Source organism: Scylla paramamosain, chromosome 2 (assembly GCF_035594125.1).
Source record: "Scylla paramamosain isolate STU-SP2022 chromosome 2, ASM3559412v1, whole genome shotgun sequence".
NCBI classification, from domain to species: Eukaryota; Metazoa; Arthropoda; class Malacostraca; order Decapoda; family Portunidae; genus Scylla; species Scylla paramamosain.
The window spans coordinates 16,378,065-16,405,550 of record NC_087152.1 but is presented as its reverse complement, the minus strand read 5'-3'; the positions used below and the strand labels follow the sequence as shown (position 1 = coordinate 16,405,550).

At 42.2% G+C, this 27,486-nt stretch overlaps 1 protein-coding gene across 2 annotated transcripts in view; it reads left to right on the top strand.

Annotated features, from left to right (window-relative positions):
* Positions 1-27,486, top strand: part of LOC135111007 (putative neural-cadherin 2) — a 240,977-nt gene that overhangs the window by 115,592 nt on the left and 97,899 nt on the right. For both annotated transcript variants that reach the window (XM_064023860.1, XM_064023869.1), the window contains 3 exons: positions 638-753; positions 20,779-20,943; positions 27,196-27,333. In XM_064023860.1, coding sequence (XP_063879930.1) covers positions 638-753; positions 20,779-20,943; positions 27,196-27,333 — 419 coding nt within the window. The remainder of the gene's footprint in view (positions 1-637; positions 754-20,778; positions 20,944-27,195; positions 27,334-27,486) is intronic.

Genomic DNA, 27,486 nt, shown 5'->3' with positions numbered 1-27,486 from the left:
AGAAAATGATTCTACAGTTCATACTTTAGGAAAAAAAATGTATGTCTATGAAAGATATAAGTATAACGTATGTCAGGAAACGTACCTAGTTGATCTTATAATATGTATTCCTCATCCCTCCCGCAGCTTAGGGACTTGCTCTCATGTAACCAGTGAAACACAGCAGGTTCTCGCCTGCCTCAAGATTAAACTGAACACTAAACTTCCAAATTTCAGAAGTCTCCCTTACCGTCACATTTTGTATTACAGGTATATTTCAGGCAACACCCGTGGTCTCCTTTCCACAGTTTCTTTTCTCTCTAACCATAAGACGCCTCTTCTCTTTCTTCTCTTCCTCGCGCCCCGCCGCTCTCTCAGACAGTTACCTCTCCCTCCTCCTTCCCTACCAATATCTTTCCAGTCTCCCCGTTTTCCCAGCGGTAACCTTCGCCTCCTTACTTCCCCTCCTTGATAGTAACCTGACTGCCACTGTCCCCATCCCCCAGCACACCTCGTCTTCCCACTTCACTAAGTTCCAACGCTTTCTTTTCCTTTACCGAAAGTGCCCTCCTTTTTCCTCGCCATTTGCAGCCACCCCCTCTCTTGTCTCACTCTCTCGCTCCTTCCTGCTACTCATTCAGCACTCCTTCCCCCGCAGGCGAGGAAGTGCGATACAGCATCACGGGCGGGAACAGAGACGGGCTCTTCACCATCGACCAGCGCTCCGGCGTCATCACTCTGGCCGCCGCCCTCGACTACGAGATCCACGACAAGGTGAGCACGATTACGCAGGGACGCCTCGGTGGGTGTGTGGATGTGTGGATGTGGTGACGTGAGCTTCCGTGTGCAAGAACAGGAGGGATTCAGGAGGCAAAGATGGGCGGACGGAATAGTTTCTTCGGGTATCGATGGTGAAGAAATCCCTTGTTATTGGGCTTACAAGTTAGTCGTTATTTCATAGAGGAATGTTAACAGATGTGATGGTGTACATAGTAAGTACTGGGTATTCGTCCATACACTCACTAATCTTGAGTTTCCAGTACTGGTTATTTTACAGAAAGATTAAAAATCATTTAGAAAATAAAAATAGCTAGTCTCAATATCCGATACAAAACGCTATAAAAGTAAGAAAACATGATCATGGAAATAGAAAGAAAAAATGAAAATTCCATTTCACCCAAGAGAGTTATTGAGTGGACGCCACACAACCAAAATGTGGAGCATAATGAACTCTCATCGCCTACCTTTGGGACTCTACAGACAAGCAAAGGTTCTAATGGGATGATTCTGTGCGAGGAAAAGGTCTTGTCATCCTAGATCCTAGAGTGTGACCAGGAGGGGGTGCTTTTAGAGTACGAATGTCGGCTTTGTAGTGGCTGGCTGGCCTGTCCAACCCAATACACGATGACGGAGACACGGCGTGAGCCATACAAGGAACAGGAGAAATACCTAAGTGGCCTTTTATGTACTTCTGGGAGCTGGATATGGGAAGTTCAGGAGAAAACTTGAAACAAATGAGTGTGCTTATGAAACGGCAAAAATACACTACAGAATACTTAGTAGAAATTAGTACACCATGAACGCAATGCAGAGGTTGCTTCAGTGACGTCTCTCATTGTCCCTAAAAGTCTTGCCTTCTTGGACTCACGACTGTCACTATGAACCTGACTTTCTGTATCATAAAAATAAAAAAAATGAAGCAAAAATAGGCCTTATATTGGCCTGAAATATCTACAAATACGGAAATTTCATATATACAAAGACAGAAGAAGGTAACATAGCTGCTTCAAAGAGGAAACATTAAGTGTGTGATACATGAGACGAAAGGAGAGGTGGTTGTGGCGCAATGGGCAGGAGAGGCGTGAGGGTTGTGGCTGAGAGGTAAGAGTGAGAGTATTGGGGCAGTAAGGAGGGGAGGAGGTGATGGTTGTGATGCAGTGAGTAGTAGAAGAGAGGTGATGGTTACGACGCAGTGGACAGAAAAGGTGATGGTTGTGCCAAGTGGACAGTGGAGGAGGTGAAGCTCGTTGCGCTGTGGCTGGTGGGCAAAGAAAGACGCCAGTTTTGAGTTGGCTTTGTGTTGGAATTCAGAATTGGAATACACGGCGAGGCAGCGAGTGGGAGGGAAGCCTTGCAGCACATGAACAGCTCAGTGAGAGGGTGCGAGGGCTCCAGGGACTTTACCAGACACACGTGGCTAGACTTGCTGAATTCCTCCCGCCCGTGACCTGAGGCGAGGCTTTCTGACCGGGAGAACTCACCGCGGCTTTGTTACCAGGCTGACTGTACTGAGGCCATTCTTGTGGTCTTGTGCTGGTGGATTTACTGATTTGTCTGTTTTAATTCGTTGTTGTTGTTGTTGTTGTTGTTGTTGTTGTTGTTGTTTTATGTCAAGGAATCAGGCCAGGGGCAAAAAACAATAGGTAAAAAAAAAAAAAAAGAATAAATAATCAGCTTAAAAGGCAGCTCTATAAAAGAAACAACGAAAAAGAAAAGTCTGTCAATTTGGTTTGTGACGTGTACTGATACATATCAATAGATATTTTAAATTCGCAACGGGATATTCTTTTAAAGTATATTATGTGAGACACGACTTACTAATCACCCGTCACGTTGCACACAAGAAGGATTACACCATATATCTCCTGGCAGGTTATGAAGCAGACCATATAGTTGTGAAATATTATGGGACAAAATAATAGACGCAAACATTTACGCGAGTATTCACCGGCAAGTTTATCCCTTTCACTCTTTTCACTGGTAAACTCTGGAACTCTGCCTGTTTCTGTTTTTCCCCTTTCCAGCCACTTGAACCATTCCAAGAGAGGAGCATCAGGACAACAACAGAAATAAAGTGGCCAGATCATTTGAAACTTTTTGCTACTTTTTGGAAGCGGAAAAGAGGCAAGTTTCCCCGTGCCCTTGACTGTCCTTGGCAAGTCACAAAAAAGTCACCTCTATCGCCTACCACAAGAATACTGGGGCGGTCACAGCTAAGGACAAAACTAGCAGGGCTTTCTGCCACACTCGCTCCTTCACAGTGGACGGTTTTCAGAGTGATCGCCTACTCAGATCCGCCGGGGACGCCTCGCCACAATGTCTATCTAGCTGAGCTCAGCGCCGCGGTTGTGAGGAGGCGAGGCGTCAGCTGCGCCGCACCCCGTCACATAATCCACGATCCTTGGTAGGCCATCCGACCTGATCCGATTTGCAACTTCACGAGAAATCGCTTTAACCTTGGACCAACATATTACTTTTATGGCAAAGTTGACGGAGTTTACTTATCGTTTCACCATATTCTGACAGCGTTTGTTTTTCATTATATAAAAGTAAATAAATAAATAACATAACGAATTTCAAGTTAAACAATTTATCGAAACCCCACGAGTGCAATACATTGGCAAATTGCACAATAGTTTAAGATTCAAAGACAAACCATTTAACACAGAAGGCATTAGTGAACAGTTCAATACACCAAGTAGATAACAGGTCCCTTTACACTTAGTTGAAAAGAGTCGAAAAATTTTACAACACAATAGCAAATCGCAGAATAGGATTCATAGACGAGCCAAATGGCACTAGAGGAATTAGAGCGTAAATAAATATATCAAGTAGAGCAACAGATTAATCTACACTCAAATAAAAAGAATGAGAAAAATATTACTAGGAGAAGTGTCTGTCTCGCCAGTGAGTGTAGCGAATTAGTGTCAAGTGCCGCGAGTCCACAGGTGCTCCTGTGTGAAATAATGATCATCCCTTGGCTGCTGTCGATTTTCTCTTAGCTTAATGTAATTGTTCTGCTGTCATATGAGTGTAGTTTTGCAGACTTCCGTAACTGCAAAAGTTATCAAAATCATCCGATGCCTGTGGTCTCAGAAGACACCACTGTAGTTTCAAAGGAAACAGTTAACATCTGTACTTTCAAGAGACACCCTGCACTGACAGCAAAAGGAGTGATCGAGTTTAATCCTTTATTGCCAGTAATTTCATATCTACTTAGTAATACTGTTTAGAGTTACTAAAATGAAGTGAAAACCTGTCACAACAACAGATTCGATTCCAGTGAACATTTCATATGTGCGGCCACAAGACAGCAAGGATTGATATAATGCAACGGAGGAGAAAGGGAGGCTGCTGAGGACTTTATAAAAGAGAAAACTGTGTTGCTGAGATGACAATGGCACAATGGTTCTCTCTCTCTCTCTCTCTCTCTCTCTCTCTCTCTCTCTCTCTCTCTCTCTCTCTCTCTCTCTCTCTCTCTCTCTCTCTCTCTCCCTCTCTCTCTCTCTCTCTCTCCCCACCTATTACTTTGCGCTTGTTGAGCTAGAGTGCATCTATGGCTTCTTTCTAAATTGTTTTGGTAACTTTCACGAAGTATCACCTGAGAACAAGAGGGACAGAGGAAAGGCGCGCTCACGCGATCACACACACACACACACACACACACACACACACACACACACACACACACACACACACACACACACACACACACACATATAACATATACACACACGTATGATTGAATTCTAGTAGTACAAGACACAATGTCATCCATTAAATTTTCTGCAAAAAGAATTGGAAACTTCTATTTTGTCTCCAATACTAAGGATGGAATTATTTAAAAGAAACCTTCAGTCCGTCCCAGAATATCCTTATCGCGTTGCAAATTGCAATACTTATTCAGATATTCCCGGATAATTATTACACACCACAAATGGGAAGAGAGAGAGAGAGAGAGAGAGAGAGAGAGAGAGAGAGAGAGAGAGAGAGAGAGAGAATGAGGGCTCATACTTGATAATTTAACTCCAAACCTTCCTCCTCACACACGAGTAGCAATCAGGATTATTTAAAAAAAGAGGCCAAATTTTTTTTTCATAGAGGCGGGAGGGAAGAGAGCGGCGGCAGAAGTGAAACCACCGCTAATTACTCAGGTCTCTACGCTCGATAAAATTCTCTTCATTCACAATGGATTCTGCTTTCATTAAGTCGCACTCCGTCACGGCCCAATCTCCGAATATTTCACGGATCTAAAGGCGACCTGTGGCGAGGACAGGTGGAGAAGAGAGGTTAAGGGGACCGAGAAGAGATGAGTAACCCACTGTAATTTCACCATGGTGTAACAAAGAGAAGGACGTAGGGAAAGGGGGAAGAGAGAGAGAGAGAGAGAGAGAGAGAGAGAGAGAGAGAGAGAGAGAGAGAGAGAGAGAGAGAGAGAGATGGGGGTTGGGGGAGATTTGTACATCAGTACCGGCAAAAAACAACAAAAAAGAATAATGGTAAAATATGAAAATATAAAGGCTCTCTCTCTCTAGGAAAAATTATATCCCCCCCAAAATCTCTCTCTCTCTCTCTCTCTCTCTCTCTCTCTCTCTCTCTCTCTCTCTCTCTCTCTCTCTCTCTCTTTCTCTCTGGAATTACATAAATATTAATACGTGTATGACAATATTTGCTTCATTGTAAATCCGGATTTTCTTTATTTTGCTCTCTTTTTTTTTTCTTTCGCAACGACATCGTTTATCCTTTCCATCTATGTGATTCGTGGGAGAAAACTAAATGCCTTTACGTATTCTGAAGAAAGCTCTCTCTCTCTCTCTCTCTCTCTCTCTCTCTCTCTCTCTCTCTCTCTCTCTCTCTCTCTCTCTCTCTCTCTCTGTCTCTCTCTACTGTTAAAAGTTAATGTCTGCTGTCACGTTCCCATCTTGCCAGCAGTGTTCCGTGGTAAATTATAAACGTGGAAGTGAAAGGCGGTACTTTGGTGGGTAAAAATTTATTCCCAGCAAGGTACGAATATGGTGAGGACGGGCCGTGGCAGCCGCGGCGCTATAGTACTGCGCATGACATAACACCGGGTAGCAGCAGCGACAAGCTCCATTCCACGGCGAAAAGCTTTTGTTTCAGCCTGTCTGTTTCATGTTTGCATCTCCTCGTGCTCAACTAAAACATGGACTTTCTCTCTCTCTCTCTCTCTATCTGTTTTTTTTTTTTTTTTCACATTTTTGCGCTATATATCAAAAACAAACAGGGAAAGAAAACACATATCCCTAGTGTCCCCGCATGGCCTGTTGGTCGGCGAGCCCCAAACTGAAAGTGTAACGAGGCGGTATCGTAGCGCCGCCGGATGTGTACCCCCGACACAACTCCCACCAGCAAAACATCAACAAAAAACTTTATTCCTTTATTCTCTGCTGATTTAAATATTCCTTCATCATGCATTCGAGCCATAACGTATGCAGCCACTGTTTTTCTCTGGTTTGTATGTAGGTGTACATATGGTGGTTACCCATTCACCAGTGTTGCTAGTATGGCCACAATGAATGTCTTCCCAGCACAGAGCCATTAGAGATTAATCATATACACGTGAAATTCAAACCGTAATTTCAGTTATACAATTTTCAATGGTGATTGACTTGTTACGCGCGCGCGCACACAAACACACACACACACACACACAAAAAAAAAAAGGGAACAAGAGGCTTAAGCTCATATCCTGACATACTTTCTTCTCTCATCATGACTATTTTTAGAAGCCGCTGGAATGATTTGTTGAGTCCTCATGTGCTTTTCTTTTCACTAATGATAAATAATTCTTGTTAAATAAGAAACATATCCACATTATCAGATAACTATTTTGAGAATGAAAATGTTTTCACTATTTTCTAAGGTCCGGACTTGGAAAAACAACAACGAAAAAATTTGCGATCAAGAACTGTTTCAAAATATAGAATTAAAAAAAAAAAAAAGAAGAATATAGAAAAGACTATTGAAAAGAAAAAAATATTGATATAAAAGGCTTACATCAATAAAAAACAAATGGCTTTTCACTTTCAATTTTTTTCTTTTTTAAGTGAAATGTTGATAGTCAAATATTATTATCAACGTATCCATCTTATGAACTCAAAAGAGTATCTGACATGCGGAATGTCTCTCTTTTCGGTAAGAAACATATCTACATTATCTGATAACATTTCTGAGATTCAGTTTTTTCACTGTTCTTATGGCCTGGACATGGAAAAAAAATATTGTCATAAAAATGTTTTAAAATTGCAAAATTTTATATCGTGAAAAGTAAAAGAAAGCTATTCATATAAAAAGTTTATATCAATCAATAAAGTGTTATTATTTTTTACTTTGCAAATTTTGTTCAAAAGTGAAATGTTGATGAAATTAAATATTATCTACGCAATGTTCCAGTGAATTCAAAAGAATATTTGACATATGCATAATGTGTTTCTTTAAAGTAAGGAACATATATACAAAATCAGAAAAAAAATATGATGGAACGATTTTCGCTATTCTTAAAGCCCGGACCTGTAAAAAAAAAAAAAAAAAATACATATTTTGCCATAAGAAAATTAAATTACGAAATTTTGAAACATGAAAATTAAAAGAAAAAAATTGCTATAAAAAGCTTATATTAATCAAAAGTAGGTTGTTTTACACTTTCTACATTTTGTTTAAAAAGCAAAATTTTGACAAAGTTAAATGTTTTTATCTACGCACCATTCCTTTGAACTAAAAAATATTTGACATATGTGGAATGTCTCTATTTTAATCTCTCACTGCACTCATAGAAATACGTTTGAAAACTCAAATGACAAGCATTATAGCATGTCAACATTGAGATAAAGACCGAAATGTTTGAAAATACAGCCGTCAGAGTCTAAGATCCGCTAGTTGTGAAGAGTCTGTGAAAGCTGGTGAGGGAAGCACTCACCACAAGCCTCTCAGATACTCCACGTCTTGGGTTCAAGAACGCAATCGGAGAAACGTCGCAGGGCTTCAAGAAACACTACTACTATAAGAAAAGCAAGCATGCCCGCACCGGCCTAGGTTTGGGCCGACCACCCGCAGCCCATCAAGACGAGCCCTGCAGGAGAAAAGGGGAGGGAACCACGAGGGAAGTGAGTATGAAAGAGCCAAACTTAGCCCTCAGGAGTTTCAGCAACAGCCGTGAGGGAAATAGGAATAAAGAGGGGAGAATCTCTTATCTCTCTCTCTCTCTCTCTCTCTCTCTGCTGTAGTAGGACTCGAGATGACGACCAGAAGAACCTGAAAACAATCAAGTGTTGACTGCATGCTATGAATACCGAATCAAGTTGGAACTCTGGCGCCACATGACAAATGACTAGCCGAACAGCGACAACACGGCAGCACAAGCAAGAAAAAGGATGACATTGACACCACCACCACCACCACCACCACCACCACCAACATCGCCGCACTACTGCACCTGCAAACTTGATAAAAGGACATTACTAATATATTGTATGAAACACACACGAATGTGAGAATACGACTACACACACACACACACACACACACACACACACACACACACACACACACACACACACACACACACACACATATGTCCGTCCACCCATCCCTCCCTACATACATAATTCTGCATAAAAAAATAATGAACAAACATTTCAGCGGAGAGAACAGCAAACATCGGGTCAAAAGGAAAAACATTTGCTTAAAAAAATCAACGGAAAAAATACTTTTGACAATAAAAACAGGAGGTAAAGGCCTGTGCTTGACTGATAAAACTTTACGGCTTCTTTTATTTCATTTTATGTTTCAACCCCTTAGACCACAGCACCTTTATTTTTATTTTTTTTTCAAGAGACGTGTAATTAAATGAAGGCTTTTTGAGTTTCACATAACCAAACCATATCTTGTTTTCTGCCATAAAAAATATAATTGCTCGATTTACCATTCTGTTGAACGCTTTATATTTTCCCTTCCATTTCTTTTTTTTTTCGATATCGTTATGCACGTTCACTTCCAGAGCCTCAATTTCTATACGTTGTCCTTTTTCCCACCCTAGTCTGCGCCAGTCACACAACCCTCTTCCCCGCTGTCCTCTGGGATGCTGTCACGATCCCTCCCTCCCTCCACTCTCACGCTCCATCGGACCTCTATCCAGGCTGGCGGGATGCTGCTAGCCAGCCCTGGAGAGACACTTGGACTGCCAAGGCATCTCCTGCTTGTTCTGATATTGCTGCGTCTGCTACTGCTGCCTCTACTACTACTACTACTACTGCTACTACTACTACTACTACTACTACTACTACTACTACTACTACTGTTACTACTACTACTATTACTGCTACTATTACTACTACTACTACTACTACTACTACTACTATTACTACTGATAATAATAATAATAATAATAATAATAATAATAATAATAACAATAATAATAATAATAATAATAATAATAATAATAATAATAATAATAATAATAATAATAATAATTATAATAATGATAATGCTGTTGATACTACTTAATGAACTCTAATTAGAACAGCTTATCACAACCAGTCTCTTAATGACCAACATGTCGGCTGATAATTGTACTTCCTTTGTATTCTTTTTATGTTTCTCTATGCAATAACTCGAGTGTACTCTCCCGTGACTACTGGAGGCATCCTGATATATTTCTTTCACTAAATCACTGTCAGATTATTTTACAACTTCCCTTCCAAACAAAATACCCAATTACGCATGTGTGGTGCCATTCAGCCCTCGCCTCGCAAACAACGACGCTTTACAATCACCAAGATTTTCGTAGTTTAGAGGAAATATGTGAGGGAGTAAAAATATTTGTCACCGGCACTAGGAACACTATCGGCCAAATAGGTTCCAAATTGATTCTGGCTTAATTAATGTTTTCCTTTTCCCTTTCTCAACTTATCGTTCTCTTTTCACATTCCTTTCGTTTTCACTTTTCTTCCCTTTTTTTTGTTTTCGTTCGTTAATTTTTGGGTATAATATTGTGTGTTCCAATGTTGTCTTTCTCTTTCCTTCCTTTCTGCGAGTCCAGTCTGCTCATTTATTTTTTTTAATTCATGCGTACTTCATCCAGTCCCTTTCCCTCCGATGTTCCCCCTCGCTCCCTGTCTTCACCGGAGAAATGAGTAGAAGTAAGGAACGTTGTTCTTTCCCACACAACACCACACCATTATACTTTAAAGAACAACTAGCAGAATGACCATTACTCTCTCGTGTTTTCTCGTGTTTTCTTGGCCTTTCCGAAAACAAGATTCTGGCCAAACCAAACCACATTTTCATCTAGAAGGAAAAGGAAAGCAAACTGTGACTCTTCAAGTGCGTCTCACCATCACTGCAATGTCCACACTGATAAATATTCAACAACCCACAGAAACTACAAGTATAACTACAGATCTCAGGTACATTTCCCCTGATGAATATTCAAAACCACACAAACTACAGGAATAACTAAAGATCTCAGGACCACTTTCCATGAGTCACTGAGAGACAAAGATTCGTATTCTCAAGCAGCATTTCATTGCCTCATCTCGACAACTTTGAACAGACTCTAATGGGAAGTTATACGGAGGATCTCAGGAGTACTTTCAAACGATAGTTAACCAATAATCTGCACCGTCAATGAGAGGAAAACATCATGAGAACCCGACTAATCATCTTTGTGGCCTTTGAAAGCAAGTCTTGTGAGGGAACAAAAGGCTTCAGAATACGGGCCAAAAAAGTAATCAAGAGGTGCCCGCAGCGAACCGTCACCCACAAGAGCAGTGCCCTCTCTTCCTCTGCTCCACGCCAATACATTTTCCGCCACCTCTCCACCGGGACTCGCGACACGGGCCAAGCAACACGTCTGGCCCAACAAGGCAGCAGCGCCCCGAGTCCCGCCTGCCGCTGACACACGCGTTATGATTAATGATCGCCCCACGATTTAACGTTTGACAACTTTAAGTATTTAAAGCACAACCGGTACAATATATCTAATTTGCTTTGTTGCTGCCGCTCTGTTTCTTTATTGCTTTTGTTGTTTTTTTTTATTTGCATCATTGTTATTGTTGCTGTTGTTGTTGTTGTTATTATTATTATTATTATTATTATTATTATTATTATTATTATTATTATTATTATTATCATTATTATTATTATTATTATTATTATTATTAGTAGTAGTAGTAGTAGTAATAGTGGTAGTAATAGTAGTAGTAGTAGTAGTAGTAGTAGTAGTAGTAGTAGTAGTAGTAGTAGTAGTAGTAGTAGTAGTAGCATTAGTAGTAGTAGTGGTAGCAGTAGTAGTAACTGTAGTAGTAGTTTTATTCTTATTTTTTTATCATCATTATTACTGTCAGCATCATCATCGTCATCATCATCATCATCATCATCATCATCATCGTTACTAGTATCTATATTTCATCTATTTCGCATCGGGAATTACATTACATACACGCAAACAAAGACACATTCAGTTAGCAACGTTAGAGTGTGTTTAATTTAGGAGCAAACACATTCATGCACTAAACTGGAAAAGTAAGTCATTTGCACTCATTAATGTGAAGTAGCTCTACATAAATATGCATACATATCTCTCTCTCTCTCTCTCTCTCTCTCTCTCTCTCTCTCTCTCTCTCTCTCTCTAAACCTGTATAAACATATGAAACACATGGCGGCTGGCTGGGGTCATGCATTTATTTATTTATAATTACAACTCTCTCTTTGGTCACCTGGTCAGACTAAGGTGCACTAGGGACTGGCTTACGTTTAGTTGCACCTGGCTTGCCTGGAAGAAGGCGTCCCAGTCTTGACGTGATGGCTCCATAAAGACTTTTCCCGCAGGATTGATGATACCGCGTGATGGATACATGAGCAAAGTTAAGCGCCAGATGGTAATTATTAACAGTTTTCTCCCTCCCATCATCACGACGCCCACAGCTTCCTGTTATCCTCTTTATATTATACACTTTTTGCCGGTGGGTGTCAGGAAATCATAAATAAGAACATAAGAACACAAGAAAATAAGGGAGGTTGCAAGAAGCCATCAGGCCTACAAGTGACATCCCTGTATGCCTACCTAACATCTCAATCAATAAATTTGTATACCTGATAATAAGAACATAAGAACGCAAGAAAACAAGGGAAATTTCAAGAAGCCATCACGCAAACACGTGGCTGTCCTTGTATAAAACTTATTTCCACCTATCATACCTACACATAAATTCATCTAATCTTCATTCTCTTTTCTTGAGAAGGTTTGCTTACCACACGAAGCCACACGCCACAAGACGTAGGCGTGAGCGCCGCCATCGCACTCCGCTGCAAACCCTAATCTGGCATGTGATATGGCCCCATAATGCCTGGTCCAGAGGGCGAGACGGCGCGGGGAAGGAGCACAGCAGCTTTACTGTAGTTAAGGCTCACAAAAACCTAAGGAGAAAGGCCACTCGGGCTCTCGATGGTGCTTCATTAAGGAAGACGCCGCGGGAAACTCTTGAGAAATACCAAATCACACCCGTTTTTCCGTGTGACAAACCAACCAGCATTCCAGTGAGGGAGAAACTTGTGCAATCCATTTCCTTGTTTCAAGAAATAATAAGATTAGAAACCGTGAACGTGGTTTTGGGATTTTCATTAATACATTTCTGGTCGACTTGGTGAAATTAGAAGCCGGGAGAAAGGCGAGGAAAGGACCGAGCTGGCGGACTGCGAGACGCGTCACAAAACACAAAGCTTTTCTGCCTCTTTACGGTCGCGGCGACAATGGTGCAGCGGCGGGGAGGTGGCGTGGCGCGCGTCCAGCTGGCAGTGTGAGGACGCCGGGACGCTGCTTAGGGTACAGGAGGCCCATGGGCGAGGTGAGAGGTATTCATCTTAACTTTATGCAAAGCATGGAGACCACCAGTGTCCTCTGATCACTCGTGCCAAAGACAGGAAGGTTGCAACTTTTCACCGCCTAGTGTTTGCATAATCAAATAAAATACATAAACCTTGATGTCAACGAACATACAAATGCACACATACATAATTACCTATTTGCGCTGGAAACCATAAAGGCGGCGAGATGAAAGGAAGCAGGCGGCATAAGCACTACACTTGCCTGTATACCCTTCGCATTGGTAAGGTCGGCGAAAACATTAATTATTTTCCCACCTGGCATTTGATGTGTCCGTATAAACCAGCGAGTCAAAAGATAAACACTCAAAGGGAATTATTTGAAAACAGATCAAGTGTTTACTCATAAACCACGACACCACGAACAATACGGATGAATAAATAAAAAAAATAAATAAAAAAAAAAAAAAACATAGCAGGCGCCTTTCATTTCCAGCGAATTAACGGCGTGTGAGAGAAACGTCTGTATTCATGGAGTTAGGAATTGAATCAAGTCCTCGCAGCTGACGCCATCGGGAAGGAGGCCAGGACTTCATGGCGCAAGTTATGACGGTGCAGTATTTAAGGCCTTTCCACCACCGTAGAGGATTAATGACTTGTGTTTAGTTCCCCACGTCACGCATCAGCTTCCGGAGAGGTTGAAAGGCGACGTTGGAGAGAGTAAGTGTGGGAAGGAAGGAGGTCGAGTGGGAATGACAGTGGTACTCAAGTTTCTCGTTTCTTTTTGCCTGGACGCACTCATAGGTCAGAGATGTGTTCTATTGCTGCAAATTACTCCACTGTATAAGCAGGTCAGCAAGCAGGAAGGGAAGAATGGATAGACGAAAGAGAAAAAGGGAGAGAAGGAAAAGAAAGGAAGAGGGTAAGAAAAAAAACAAACGAAAGAAAGTAAACCAGAAAGAAATAAAAAAGCGAAACAAAGTAAAGGGAAAGAAAGGAAAAGAAAAGAAAGCAAGAAAGAGATAAAGAAAGAAGGAAGTTAGAGCAACCATCATCCAGATTATTAGATAGCAACACAAAGAATGAATCAGAGACCAAGAATTTTCATCAACATAATTAAAAACAAACAAACAAACAAACAGAACTTCGCGTGTGACGAGTATACGTAATATGCCTGAGAGGGAAGCAATAAGCCTGAAAGGAGACTTGTCAGCGGAGTCATCACGCAGCAGAAAAAAAAAAAGTTCCCGAGAATTTCAAGACTATTATAAACCCCACAAGAGTTGAAGGCGCATCACCCATCTGACCTGAGAGAATGAGGTTTCTAAAATTACTGAATCTTGAATGACGGTTATGAAGGGGATGACAGAAAGGAGGACAAAGAGAAGGACAGAGAGCGAGAAGAAAGTGTTTAGTGATGTGAATGTCTTTGCCCAGCCATGACCTCTAACTATTGAAGGCACATGGCTTTGAAGAATGACAGGTGGAAACAGGGACTGCCACGTGTCTGATGGCTTCTTGCAGCTTCCCTCATTTTCTTATGTTCGTACATTGGCTCCTGCTGGCGACATGAGACCACAGACTTATACTTTTTAAAACCCTTTCGTTTTGCTTTCACTTAACTCCTCGCCGAGACAACTACCCTAAATAATAATAATATATTTCAAGCTATTTGTATGTCACTGGAACAAAATTTCACTGGATGACTTTACAAAATGCGATTATACGTTCGCTTGCCACTACTAAGGACACACTCACTGCTTTTACCTTCTTGAATATCTTATGAAGAGCGTCGCAGTGGTGCTCTAAGATACTGACACTGAGAACAATGATAAGACTTCCTCCTAAAATTAAAGGAAAAAAAATCTCAGTATTCTTCACTGAAAAAAAATCATGTGCGTTTCAAAAAGAGTCAGGCAAGCGTGATGAGCGCTTTTAGTCCTTGTCATTAACTGAGCGTAAGAAACTAAGGAAAACTGCCGAATTTCTTGTTACCTTTCAGTGAGTCAGAAAGAGAGGGAGAGGAGAGAGAAAGAGAGAAAGAAAGGGGAACCAGAAGACAATGACAAATCAGGGAGAATGTGACGCTTTCAGGAACAGCTTATAGAAAAATGCATTACAATAATGTCACTCAGATGATGGCATTGAGAGAGAGAGAGAGAGAGAGAGAGAGAGAGAGAGAGAGAGAGAGAGAGAGAGAGAGAGAGAGAGAGAGAGAGAGAGAGAGAGAGAGAGAGAGAGAGAGAGAGAGAGAGAGAGAGAGACAGTAGGAGTTCAAATGTTTCAGTGCATATATTTTTTTTCCTTTCGTTGAGTAAAATCTTCTTTCAGTGTTACTCTCTTGGAGCAACAAATATATAGCCATTAACAGTGATATAAGTCAGTACATGACAAAATATAGCAATTAATATACAAAGCGACAGACTGCGGTAAATGGAAAAGGCACTCCCGTAAAATATGAGAATGTGTATTTAATTTATTCTGTTCTGCAATTCTAGTTTGTCAAATTATTTCAGACACTGATGATAATGACTTGCATTCTCGTCACTCGTTTCTAGATATACATGCACCAGGAATTATTAAGTCTTCTGGAGCCTCTTTTATAGTTATGCTTATATCACAACAAGACAAATTTAAGGAGGGAAATGATGTATGGAAACGGGTACACTACGTGTATGCCTGATGGTTTGATGCAGTTTCCCTCATGTTAGTTTGTTCTTTTGTTCTCAATTCCGCTGTTTCGCTCACTATATATGCAGGTTGCTGTTCTAAAATATATCTGTTTGAACAACGTACAGTACATGTGTGAGCTGGACTTGTTTTGACATACTTCGCAACACAACAGGCTGATATTAACCAAAGTTGGTTGCATATGATGACAAAGAGAATGAAAATGATCCACATGTTAAAAGAAAAACATGTTTTGCTTTTTACTCTTTGGTAAAATGAACACACACACACACACACACACACACACACACACACACACACACACACACACACACACACACATTATACTCTTTTAAAAATATGAGTGGGAGTGAATGATGCTGGTAAATGTTCAACCTTTCCTGTGTCGCCTCACTCACCTTCTATTAGGGACGCTCTAACAATTAGCGACACCCAAAAATTCACTAATAGTTCTTTTCAAACACTAAACATTATCTTCAAGGAAGCAGAAGTGATTTCAGTCAGTAATCATAGCAGGACGAGAAACAATAAGTTCAAGCTTGATAAAGTTAGACTGAAAAGAGAGAGAGAGAGAGAGAGAGAGAGAGAGAGAGAGAGAGAGAGAGAGAGAGAGAGAGAGAGAGAGAGAGAGAGAGAGAGAGAGAGAGAGAGAGAGAGAGAGAGAGAGAGAGAGAGAGAGAGAGAGAGAGAGAGAGAGAGAGAGAGAGAGAGAGAGAGAGAGAGAGGAATAAATTAGTTCCCATATAGAGTGGCAGATGAATGGAATAGTCTCATTAATCAGGTTGTTAGAGTTGAGTCACTACGGAGCTTTAAAAGAAGACAAAATTATGGATGTGGATGATAGGTGTAAATAGGTAGGTACGCTTCACTACCACCTCTGAGGAGGAGGCAGTAGGCACCTGCTGAAACAGTGATTACTCCCAGTGAGGTCTAAAGCACTAGATCAGGGCGTGCTGTGAACCTATCATTAAGCCCAGCTGTGACCTCACTGAACGTTTTCCTTAGTGTCTCACAGCCTGCCCTCTTCCTTCACACAAAACTACAAGCACCTAATTACACACACACACTTCAATCAAAATTCAAAATTATCATGGCGAATCCTACACCAGCCTCGGAGTCCTCATCTGGGAAGGGGACCACAAATGTCCCCAGGTATCGACCCTAAGTGTCTTGACACACCCCGCCCTCAACTTTTTCTTCATTAACTTCTGAAACATTCGCGGTGTTAGATTTAATTTTCAGTCTGTAGAACACCACCTCTCCTCGACTAAACTGCATCTTCTTTTCCTCACTGAAACACAGGCATCTGAGGCAACTGACCCTTTTCTGCTCCCTCCTATTTTCTCTATCCTCATTTTTAATTCAAAGCTGCATGTTGCGTCTATGTGCGCAACGACTTAATCTGCTCTCGTGCCCACGCTCTCGAATCTTCCGAGTTTTCACTACAGTGTCACTCTCAAACTAAATTTATCTGTGTTTTATACCTCTCACCTAACTCCTCTGACTATAAGAAATTCTTTGATTAATTAACTTCCAAAGCGGAGAAGATTCTGACTTTCTTCCCTTTCGCAGAGATCTCCATTCTTGGAGACTTCAATGTTCACCACTAACTTTGGCTTTCCTCTCCCTTCACTGACCATCCTAGTGAATTAGCCTTTAACTTTGCTATCCTCCACGACCTAGAGCAATTGGTGCAACACCCTACTCGTATTCCTGACCGTCTTGAAGATACGGCCAACATTCTTGACCTTTTCCTAACCTTTAATCCTGCTTATGCTGTTACTCTATCTTCTCCGCTGGGCTCCTCCGATTACAATCTCATATCTGTATCTTATCCTATCGCTCCAATCCCTCCTCAAGATCCCCCTAAGCGGAGGTGCCTCTGGCGTTTTGCCTCTGCTAATTGGGGGGAACTGAGGAGGTATTTTGCTGATTTTCCTTGGAATGACTACTGCTTCTGTGTCAGAGATCCGTCTCTATGTGCTGAGCGCATAACAGAGGTGATAGTGTTTGGCATGGAGGCGTACATTCCTCATTTTTTCTCTCGACCTAAACTTTCCAAACCTTGGTTTAACACAGGCTATTCTCGTACTATTTTTGATAAAGAGGTGGCCCACAAAAGGTACTTGAGCCTTCCATCACCAGAATCTCATGCGCTTTATATTTCTGCCCGGAACCATGCTAAGTCTGTTCTCTAACTAGCCAAAAACTTCTTCGTTAATAGAAAGTATCAAAATCTTTCAAGATCTAACTCTCCCCATGACTTCTGGCAACTAGCCAAAAACATCTCCAATAACTTTCTTTCTTCTTTCCCTCCTTTATTTCAACCTGACGGCACCACTGCTATCTCAACTATCTCTAAAGCTGAACTCTTTGTTCAAATCTTTGCTAAAAACTCTACCTTGGATGATTCAGGACTTGTTCTTCCCTCTCCTCCATCCTCTAACTACTTCATGCTGTCTATTAAAATTCTTTGCAATGATGCTTTCCATGCCCTCGCTGGCCTAAACCCTCGGAAGGCTTATGGACCTGATGGGGTCCCTCCTATTGTTCTCGGAAACTGTGCCTCCGTGCTTGCACCTTGCCTAGTCAAACTCTTTCAATTCTGTTTGTCAACATCTCATCTTTCCTTCTTGTTGAAAGTTTGCCTTCATTCAGCCTGTTCCTAAAAAGAGTGACCGTTCTAATCCCTCAAACTATCGTCCTATTGCTTTAATTTCCTGTCTATCTAAAGTTTTTGAATCTATCCTTAACAGGAAGATTCTTAAATATCCATCACTTCACAACCTTCTATCTGATCGCCAGTAGGGGTTCCATCAAGGCTGCTCTGCTGATGATCTTCTGACTTTCCTTACTGAGTTTTAGTCATCCTCTTTTTAGAGATTTTGGTGAAACTTTTGCTATTGCGTTAGACATATCAAAATCTTTTGATAGAGCTTGGCACAAAGCATTGGTTTCCAAGCTACCCTCCTACAGCTTTTATCCTTCTCTCTGTAACTTCATCTCAAGTTTCCTTTCTGACCGTTGTATTGCTGCTGTGGTAGACGGTCACTGTTCTTCTAAATCTGTTAACAGTCGTGTTCCTCAGTTTTTTTGTCCTGTCACCCACTTTTTTTCCTAAACAAAGCTTCTTGTACTATCCACTTGTACGCTCATGATACCACCCTGAACTTTTCCACGTCTTTTCGTAGACGTCCAATCCTTCAGGAAGTAAACAGTTTACGCAGGGAAGCCACATAATGCCTGACTTCTGATCTCTCTAGAATTTGTGATTGGGGCAGAATAAACTCAGTATTGTTCAATACCTCAAAAACTCAATTCCTCCATCTATCAGCTCGACACAACCTTCCTGACAACTAACTATTCCCTCTTTTTCAATAACACTCAACTGTCCCCTTTTTCTACACAACATCCTCGGTCTGTCCTTTAATTATAATCTAAACTGGAAACTTCACACCTTATCTCTAGCTAAAACAGCTTCTATGAAGTTTGGCTTTCTGAGACGTCTCCGCCAGTTTTTTCTCACTCTTCCAGCTAATAACTCTGTACAGGTGCCTTATCAGTCCATGTATGGAGTATGTCTGGGGGGATTCCACTCATACTGCTCTTCTAGACAGGGTGAAATCAAAAGCTTTTCGTCTCATCAACTCCTCTCCTCTAATTGACTGTTTTCAGCTTCTCATCGCTGCAGTGTTGCATTTCTTGCTATCTTCTACCGCTATTTTCATGGTAACTGCTCTTCTGATCTTGCTAACCGCATGCCTCCCCTTCTCTCGCAGCCTCGCTGCACAGGATTCTTCATTCTCTCATCCCTAGTCTGTCCACCTCTCTAATGCAAGAATCAACCAGTATTTTCAGTCATTCAATCCTTTCTCTGGTAAACTCTGGAACCCCCTGCCTGCTTCTGTAGTTCCACTTTCTTGTGATTTGAAGTCCTTCAAGGAGGTTTCAAGACATTTATCTTTTAATTTTTTTACTCTGTTCGGTGACCGGTGTCTCAATAGGCCTTTTTTTCTATTGGATTTTTGTTGCTTTTGGCCGGTGCCCCTCCTACATAAAAAAAAAAAGAAACGTGTAAGCATGGTGGTTCTTGCAACTTCCCTTATTTCCTTATGTTCTTATGTGTAGTGAATCAGTACCTACGAAGACGAAAAGCACAGGCAGAACATGCTGGAGAGGGAGAGTCAAGCTACATTCAAGGCTGGTGAAGGAATCAGGGGCTCGGCCAGGGAAAGGACGAGGCAAACAGCGTGTCGAGGAGATTACGGTGGATCCCGCTGGATTATGCCGTGTTTCCTGGCGTGGTAATCCTTTCAGTACAACCATTAAAATTATGTCACCTAAAAATACAGTCCCACATGAGGAATTATTGGGGTTCACTGTCATAAAGGCTACACGATACAACAACAGCAGTTATGTGTGACGCCTTTAAAAAATGTCAGCTTGGAATTTGTCATATGAAGTGAGTATTCGTCCTTTTATTATCTATTTAAATTATAATAGTAGGAATGTCTGTATGTGTGTGTGTATGTGTGTGTGTGTGTGTGTGTGTGTGTGTGTGTCTGTGTGTGTGTCTGTGTGTGTGTGTGTGTGTGTGTGTGTGTGTGTGTGTGTGTGTGTGTGTGTGTGTGTGTGTGTGTGTGTGTGTGAGAGAGAGAGAGAGAGAGAGAGAGAGAGAGAGAGAGAGAGAGAGAGAGAGAGAGAGAGAGAGAGAGAGAGAGAGAGAGAGAGAGAGAGAGAGAGAGAGAGAGAGAGAGAGAGGAAACGGTACACAAACAGCGACTGGAACAGATTCAGAAATCAGGCTGTCAGTGCCTTGGTGCCGCGGGCCCTGGCGTGGCATGCGTACAGCCGCTGCTCGGTGAGTGCGAGAGGCGAGTAGTTTGTCGTGTGCTTGGTGAGCCTCGAACACCCTGCACCACCACCTTCTGCGAGACTTACAATGGGTTCTTCCTTTACGACTCAGCCATACACGACCCCAACACACACACACACACACACACACACACATACCAAGGTCACCAATACACACCCACACACCAGCACGAGCATTAACACCCACACACCACAGTCACTAATAGCTGCCTCTCCCTTTCGGACGCGCTATACTCACATTGCAACCATTAATCAAATAAACTGACGCAATATTTATAAAACTCCTTTATGAAGACAGATATGCAAATATGCATTGTGCCACACTGGCGGCGGCTTCATGATAACAGACTACAAAGTTGACATGTGTTTCGTATATTACACTGATTGTTCGTTATCAAATAAATACGCAACTCACACTGCCTCCCTCAGCAACGGCAAATTACCATCATTCACAGCACTGGCCCCGCAAAGCCCTCATTTCACCATCATTCACGCTACCACCCAGCCACACTACCACTGTCAATAACGCCTCTGTCTATCCCCCATCCCTGTCAGCCACATGACTCCCTCTCCGTCCTCTCACCCCTTGTCCCTCTCTCCCTGTGTCTGCAGCACGAGCTGGTGGTGGCGGCGGAGGCTGGAGGCGCCGCCGTGCACACTATCGTGCAGGTGAGGGTGGCTGATGTGAACGACAACGCGCCTTACTTCCTGCATCCGGAACCTTTCTTCACCGTGATCGAGGAGGACGACCGCGACCTTCCCTCCTCCATTACCACGGTAAGTGTGCCACGGGCCGCTGCTTTCATTATAGGGGCGTATAAACTCAGGGACTCTGTCTTACAGCGACGTTTAGACTCTGGGAACTCCTAAGCTCTGTGATTCTCTTCTGTAGGGACACCTAGACTTTGAAGACTGTTCCGAGTAGTGTGTCGTTTTGTGACAAATCCCCCTTCTGATGTGTAGTTGGTGATAAGGGCGATGGAATCACATCTTGTAGCTTCGCCGTTTATTTGATGTACGGAATACAGGGTCCGCTCGCCTCTGAGTCTAGTGCGGATTTCCCTCTAACCGACTCTGAGACCCTCAATTTATTTAACCCGATCCGAGTGTGTGGCGACTCATTGAAGCTGGAGTTATACGAGGAACTAATGGGCGCCGCAATATAAGAAAGCCATGAATCCCACGTATGAGGGAAGCCATCAGTGACATGCCGTAACACCTAAAAAATTTTACGGTTTGCTCGCTCCACAAGGCCGTTAGACGCCGGATGGTGTGCTACAATGTAAGTCTCTTTGATTCTAAACGCCGTGCACAACTCAGCAAGCAACTCGTTTCTAAATTTAGCACTATTTTCAGAGGGCGAAGTAAAGAAGTTAATTATATGTGTCATAAGGGCGTGAGCTACTGAAGAAACCATTTGTCTTGCAAAGGAGAGAGCACAAGGTACCACGAGAAATGATCCACTCACACAAAGAGAAACTTATTACCTAAAGAGGCTTGTGGAAGCTGAAGTAAGTCAACACTCACTGTACAAGGTACAAGGTATTCAAGCATGGGTACCGGTTAAGAGAGGTGATTTTTATGCATCGTACAGAGTATAAGTACATTTGGCAACGTGTTAAGTGATATCGTGACGTAAGGAAGGCCACCACTACCGAGATAATGCGAAGCAAATGGTGCAATCCACGTCAAGGCGTGCAGTTTGGACAGAATCATGCACCATGAGTAACACCTGAGGCACTAAAGGGCTAGGTATAACTAGTCGTGGGCTGACGTCGCGTGAGGGGGAAAGAGGCGGCGCCTTTCTAACAAGCAGGCCATCCTGAGGGTGGAATTCATCACCAGGAAGTAGTAAATCACCACTCTCATTTTGAAGGCAATTGATGACACGACTCCATAACGCGTCACTTCTCTTTGCATTGAGCAGGACATCATCGGTGATGGGTGGAGGAGGCGAGGAAGTAACGTTAAGAGGTGCAGCTACTGATCTAGATAAAGCATCCACCACAAAATTTAAAGAGCCAGGAAGGTATTCAGTTGTTGGTTTATAATCCTTTAGAATCACCAACTATCTCGCGAGAAGTCCTGCGAGGTTTTTTTGATTTTTTTTTTTATATAGGAGGGACATTGGCCAAGGGCAACAAAAATCCAATAAAAAGAAAAAAGACCACTGAGATGCCAGTCCCATAAAAGGGTCCAAAGCGGTAGTAAAAAATTGAAGGATGTGTCTTGAAATCTCCCTCTTGAAGGAATTCAAGTCATAGGAAGGTGGAAATACAGAAACAGGCAGGGAGTTCCAGAGCTTACCAAAGAAAGGAACGAATGATTGAGAATACTGGTTAACACTTGCATTAGAGAGGTGGACAGAATAGGGGTGAGAGAAAGAAGAAAGTCTTGTGCAGCGAAGCCGCAGGAGGAGGGGAGGGATGCAGTTAGCAAGATCAGAAAAGCAGTTAGAATGAAAATAGCGGTAGAAGACAACTAGAGATGCAACATTGCGGCGATGAGAGAGAGGCTGAAGACAGTCAGTTAGAGAAGAGGAGTTGATGAGACGAAAAGCTTTTGATTCCACCCTGTCTAGAAGAGCGGTATGAGTGGAACCCCCCAGACATGTGAAGCATACTCCATACATGGACCTTGTACAGAGTTAGCGGTTGGGGGAGGTGGGTGAGAAAAACTGGCGGATTCGTCTCAGAACACCTAACTTCATAGGAGCTGTTTTAGCTAGAGATGAGATGTGAAGTTTCCAGTTCAGATTATAAGTAAAGGACAGACCGAGGATATTCAGTGTAGAAGAGGGGGACAGTTGAGTGTCATTGAAGAAGAGGGGATAGTTGTCTGGAAGGTTGTGTCGAATTGACAGATGGAGGAATTGAGTTTTTGAAGCATTGAACAATACTAAATTTTCTTTGCCCCAATTAGAGATTTTAGAAAAATCAGAAGTCAAGCGTTCTGTGGTTTTCAATAAGTCTTTTGCTGTTTTATGGTCCTTATATACTATGATAGGATAAACGTAAATGAGATCACGAAAATGCCACAACGACCAGATGATTGCAAGCGTTTCTAAATCAGTGATCGAGTAGCGTGACTCAGCGTCATATTTAAGATACGACTTGCATATGCAATGGATCGATTTTTATCTCTGTCATCTTTGTGCACAAGAACAGCGCCCAGACCTGAACCAGAAGCATTAGCGCAAGCAAGAAAGGCTTACTAAAACCGGGAAAACCCAGAACAGGCGCCGACGTGAGAGCAAATTTGTGCGTAGTGGAGCCAGTTTCATGCTCAACACCCCAGACAAATGGAGCGTCTTTCTTAAGCAGGCGATGCAAAGGAGCTGAGATCCGAGCATAATGAGGAACAAAAGCCCTGTAATATCCAGAAAGACCGAGAAATGACTTGATCTCAGTGACAGATGTTGGGTGAGGAAAGCTCGTAATTGCAACAATTTTATCCTCTAAATTGTGCAGACCAGCGGCATCTACTACATGACCCAGCAAGCTGAGGCGTTGTTTGAAAAAATAACATTAAGAGAGCTTGACTTTTAATCCTGCGTGAGACAAACGAGAGAAAACGTCATTAAGTTTTGCAAAGTGTGTATCCTTATCTTTAAAGAAGACAACATTGTCCAAATAAGCAAAAACGCCATCTCCCAAATAACCGCAAAAAAACTTCGTTAATAAGAAACTGAACAATCGGCTAATTCTTCAAACCAATGGGAAGACGAAGGTAATGGAGTGACCGGGGTGCAGAGAGTGGGATTCCCGTCACCCCACCGCAGTGAAAATCCTGCAAGCGTGCTCTTTGCCCATTCAAAACCATACAGTCATCTGCCGAGTGAGTGTTCGTGCGGTGATAATAACACACTGGGAGCGGGTAGGGGTGTACGAGCAAAGCATTCGTAGGAGAGGTCGAGGTGGAGCATGCTCGTGAGACGACATCTGTCGAGGAGCCTGAGGGCGTGTAGTACACTCACGGAAATGGCGACTATAGACATGTCGCAATTGGAGATTGAGAGAGGACGAGACTCGGTAGGAGCCGGAGGAGGAGGAGGAGGAGGGGTTGACAAACGTAAGGAAAAATTATGTGAGGTGCGGAGAGAAGGATGAGGAGAGGGGGTGAAAAGGCTGAGGGGAAAGAGAACTCGGGAAAGCAGCGGAAACCTCATGGTTGGCATGAAATGTCAAGATTAAAAATCATGAATGTAACCTTATCAGTATGAATTTGCTTCGTAGTCTACCCTCAAAATATCACTTTCAAAATAGAAGACGCGAAGACTGTACAGAAAAGTTTGTGTCTGGGAGGAAATGTGAAGATACGGAGACGATATGCAAAGAAGGAAGATAAGAGAGAATTGGAGGCAGGGAAGAAGACACAGTGGAGGCGGATGCTGGACGCATGGATGGATGAGTTCGCGATGAGATGAAACGTGTGAAGGATTGCAGTATATATACAACTTGCAGAAGAGTGCAGAGTTGAGAGGTGGCGGAAAGGGTGGAGAAAGGAAGGAAGGAAGGCAGGAAGGAATGAAGGGTGGACAGTAGTGGGGCTTTGATCAGGGAAAGAAAGTTAGTTGAGGCAATCAGCAGCTTATAATTCTTATGTGGCGATACAATATTAGGGTGACAGTCATTACGCGAGGACACTGTAAGGGGAGTCAGTTATTAATACACGAAGACAACATTGAAAGTATGCAAATGAGCTCAAAGAGGAAAGAAACACGAGGAAGATTTTGATGGAAGGAAGAGGCATATAAAGGAAAAAGGCACAAAGACAAGAGAAGTGGAGAGGGAGGGAAGGGTCAGAAAGTCTTTGAGGGAGAGGGGAGAAAGAGGGGAGGAAGAGGGGAGAAAGAGGGGAGGAAGCAGTGAAAAGTGAAGAAATGGAAAGGGCGAAGGCTGGGGAGGGAGCAACGACTGGAAACAATATAAGACGATTGACAAATACAACATATGGCGAGAGAGAGAGAGAGAGAGAGAGAGAGAGAGAGAGAGAGAGAGAGAGAGAGAGAGAGAGAGAGAGAGAGAGAGAGAGAGAGAGAGAGAGAGAGAGAGACAGAGAGAATATAGATACGTTTAAGAAATTACACACACACACACACACACACACACACACACACACACACAATAACAACACACACACACACACACACACACACACACACACACACACACACACACAGATGAATGCACACAAAAGAAAAGTGAATAACCGCGTAAATGGAGCAACCAACAAAACGGAAGGGGGGAAAGACGAGAGAGAGAGAGAGAGAGAGAGAGAGAGAGAGAGAGAGAGAGAGAGAGAGAGAGAGAGAGAGAGAGAGAGCCGACTGAGAGATACATACATAAACAAGCAGAGAAAGCTTTCTGAAATTCTTGAGCTAAAAAAAAAAAAAGAGGAAAAAAGAACCATGATGAATGTGAGAAATATGAAAAGGGAGTGAGTGAGTGAGTGAGTGAATGAATGATTGAGTGAATGAGTGAGTGAAAGTCGTGTACTATAGCAAGTAAGTGGGAGAGTGAAAGTGAATGTGAATGAATGAAAGAGTGAGAGAAACTGGATGTGACTTGGAAATAGTAAAAATGAAATTAAGCAAATATGATAGTGACAGGGTGAATGTGTGAGAGTATATTAGTGAGTCAAGGCGAGTGACTGAGTGTGTGAATGATACTTAACCCTCAGACTGCTGTTTGGTAAATCTTTCCTTAATTCCTAATCCCTCTGAGACATCTTTACTTGTTCTACAGTTCCTCTATTTTTAAAACTGGGTAGAAATTGCAGAATCTATTCTTTTTAACCCCCTCCTTTCTTGTAAATGCTGAGAAAGATTTCTTTCATTACTTTTGGTGCTGCTAATTGTTTCGTATCACAGTGAAAAGATTAACGTATTCTATCATCAAAAACATTTACACTATATACAATAAATGGTTGGTGTTTTGCATTCCCAAGTATGACTGAGTGGATGAGAGTGACGGAAAATGACTGAAAGTGAGTAAGTGATAGTGACTGAGTATGAGTGAATGAGTGAAAGAGTAAGGATTGACTAACAAAGACGCTGACTTAATACTCATGCGAGGGTGAAAGAGTGAATGAAAGTGACTGATAGCATTTGAAAGTGAGTGAGGGTGGGTGAACGAGTGAACGGGTGAGTGAGTGAACGAGAAAGCAAGGAGACACCAACATGAACACAGGATAAGTACTCATAAGTTGAAAGCTCTCCGTACCGTAACTAATGTTCCTCTCGACTATTTTTCACGGGGAGGGATTCCGCGTCATGTCAGTAGCAAAATTATTATTCATGAATATGTTGATTTGCCCTTTGTTCATTATCAGGATGTGTCGGAGAGTGTAAGATATCAAATGTCCTCACTGTCAGAAGGCGTTTTTTTTCCCCCTTCTACTTGAGGAGGAGGAAGAGAAATAGCAGAAGGAGAAGCAATATTAGCACATGTTATCAATCACTTTGTTTAATCATCATGGATCAATCTTTCTTGCGCTTAACAATCACTATAAGAAAATTTTACTTCAACATATTACCCTTCGCTCTAAATCTTTATTCCCTCCCCCTACCGCTTCCGTCTAGGTTTCGTCGACGTTCCCTTTCTCTCAAATTAATAGCCCCATTGGCAGCCCCCGTCCTCACCTCGGCACTTCATTTTTCCCTCATCTCTGACTGGCATTAATGAGCGCCTGTTTGTTTTTGTCCCTCTGCCAGCCTTCAAAGAAAGTACTTGTGTTCCCCTCCCGTCTCTCATCCACGTCCTCTCTAAATGCAAATGTAAAAAAAGGACGAGAATAAATGGAGAGAGACAGAGAGACAGAGAGACACAGACAAAAAGACAAGAAGAGAGGTTATAGTGTTGATGGATATACAGCGAAATGATGGAGAGAAGCGAATTTTGCAGGTAAATGTAGCGGCGACCTAATGCACAATGCCGCACGAATTGTAGTATCTGTGAGTGAAAGTAGTACAGAGAGGCTGGTTCTCACTGCCCTCCTTTCCCTGTGTGTGTGTGTGTGTATGTGCAGGTGAAGGCGGCTGACAAGGACCGGCAGGACAAGCAGGGGCTCCTCTACACTCTGAGTGGCGATGGCGTGGATGGATTCTCTCCCTCCGATGCCTTCTTCAGTATCAACGCCCACAGTGGAGAACTCATCCAGCAGCGGGTGAGTGGTAGTAGTTAAATGGATTATATATATATATATATATATATATATATATATATATATATATATATATATATATATATATATATATATATATATATATATATATATATATATATATATATATATATATATATATATATATATATATAT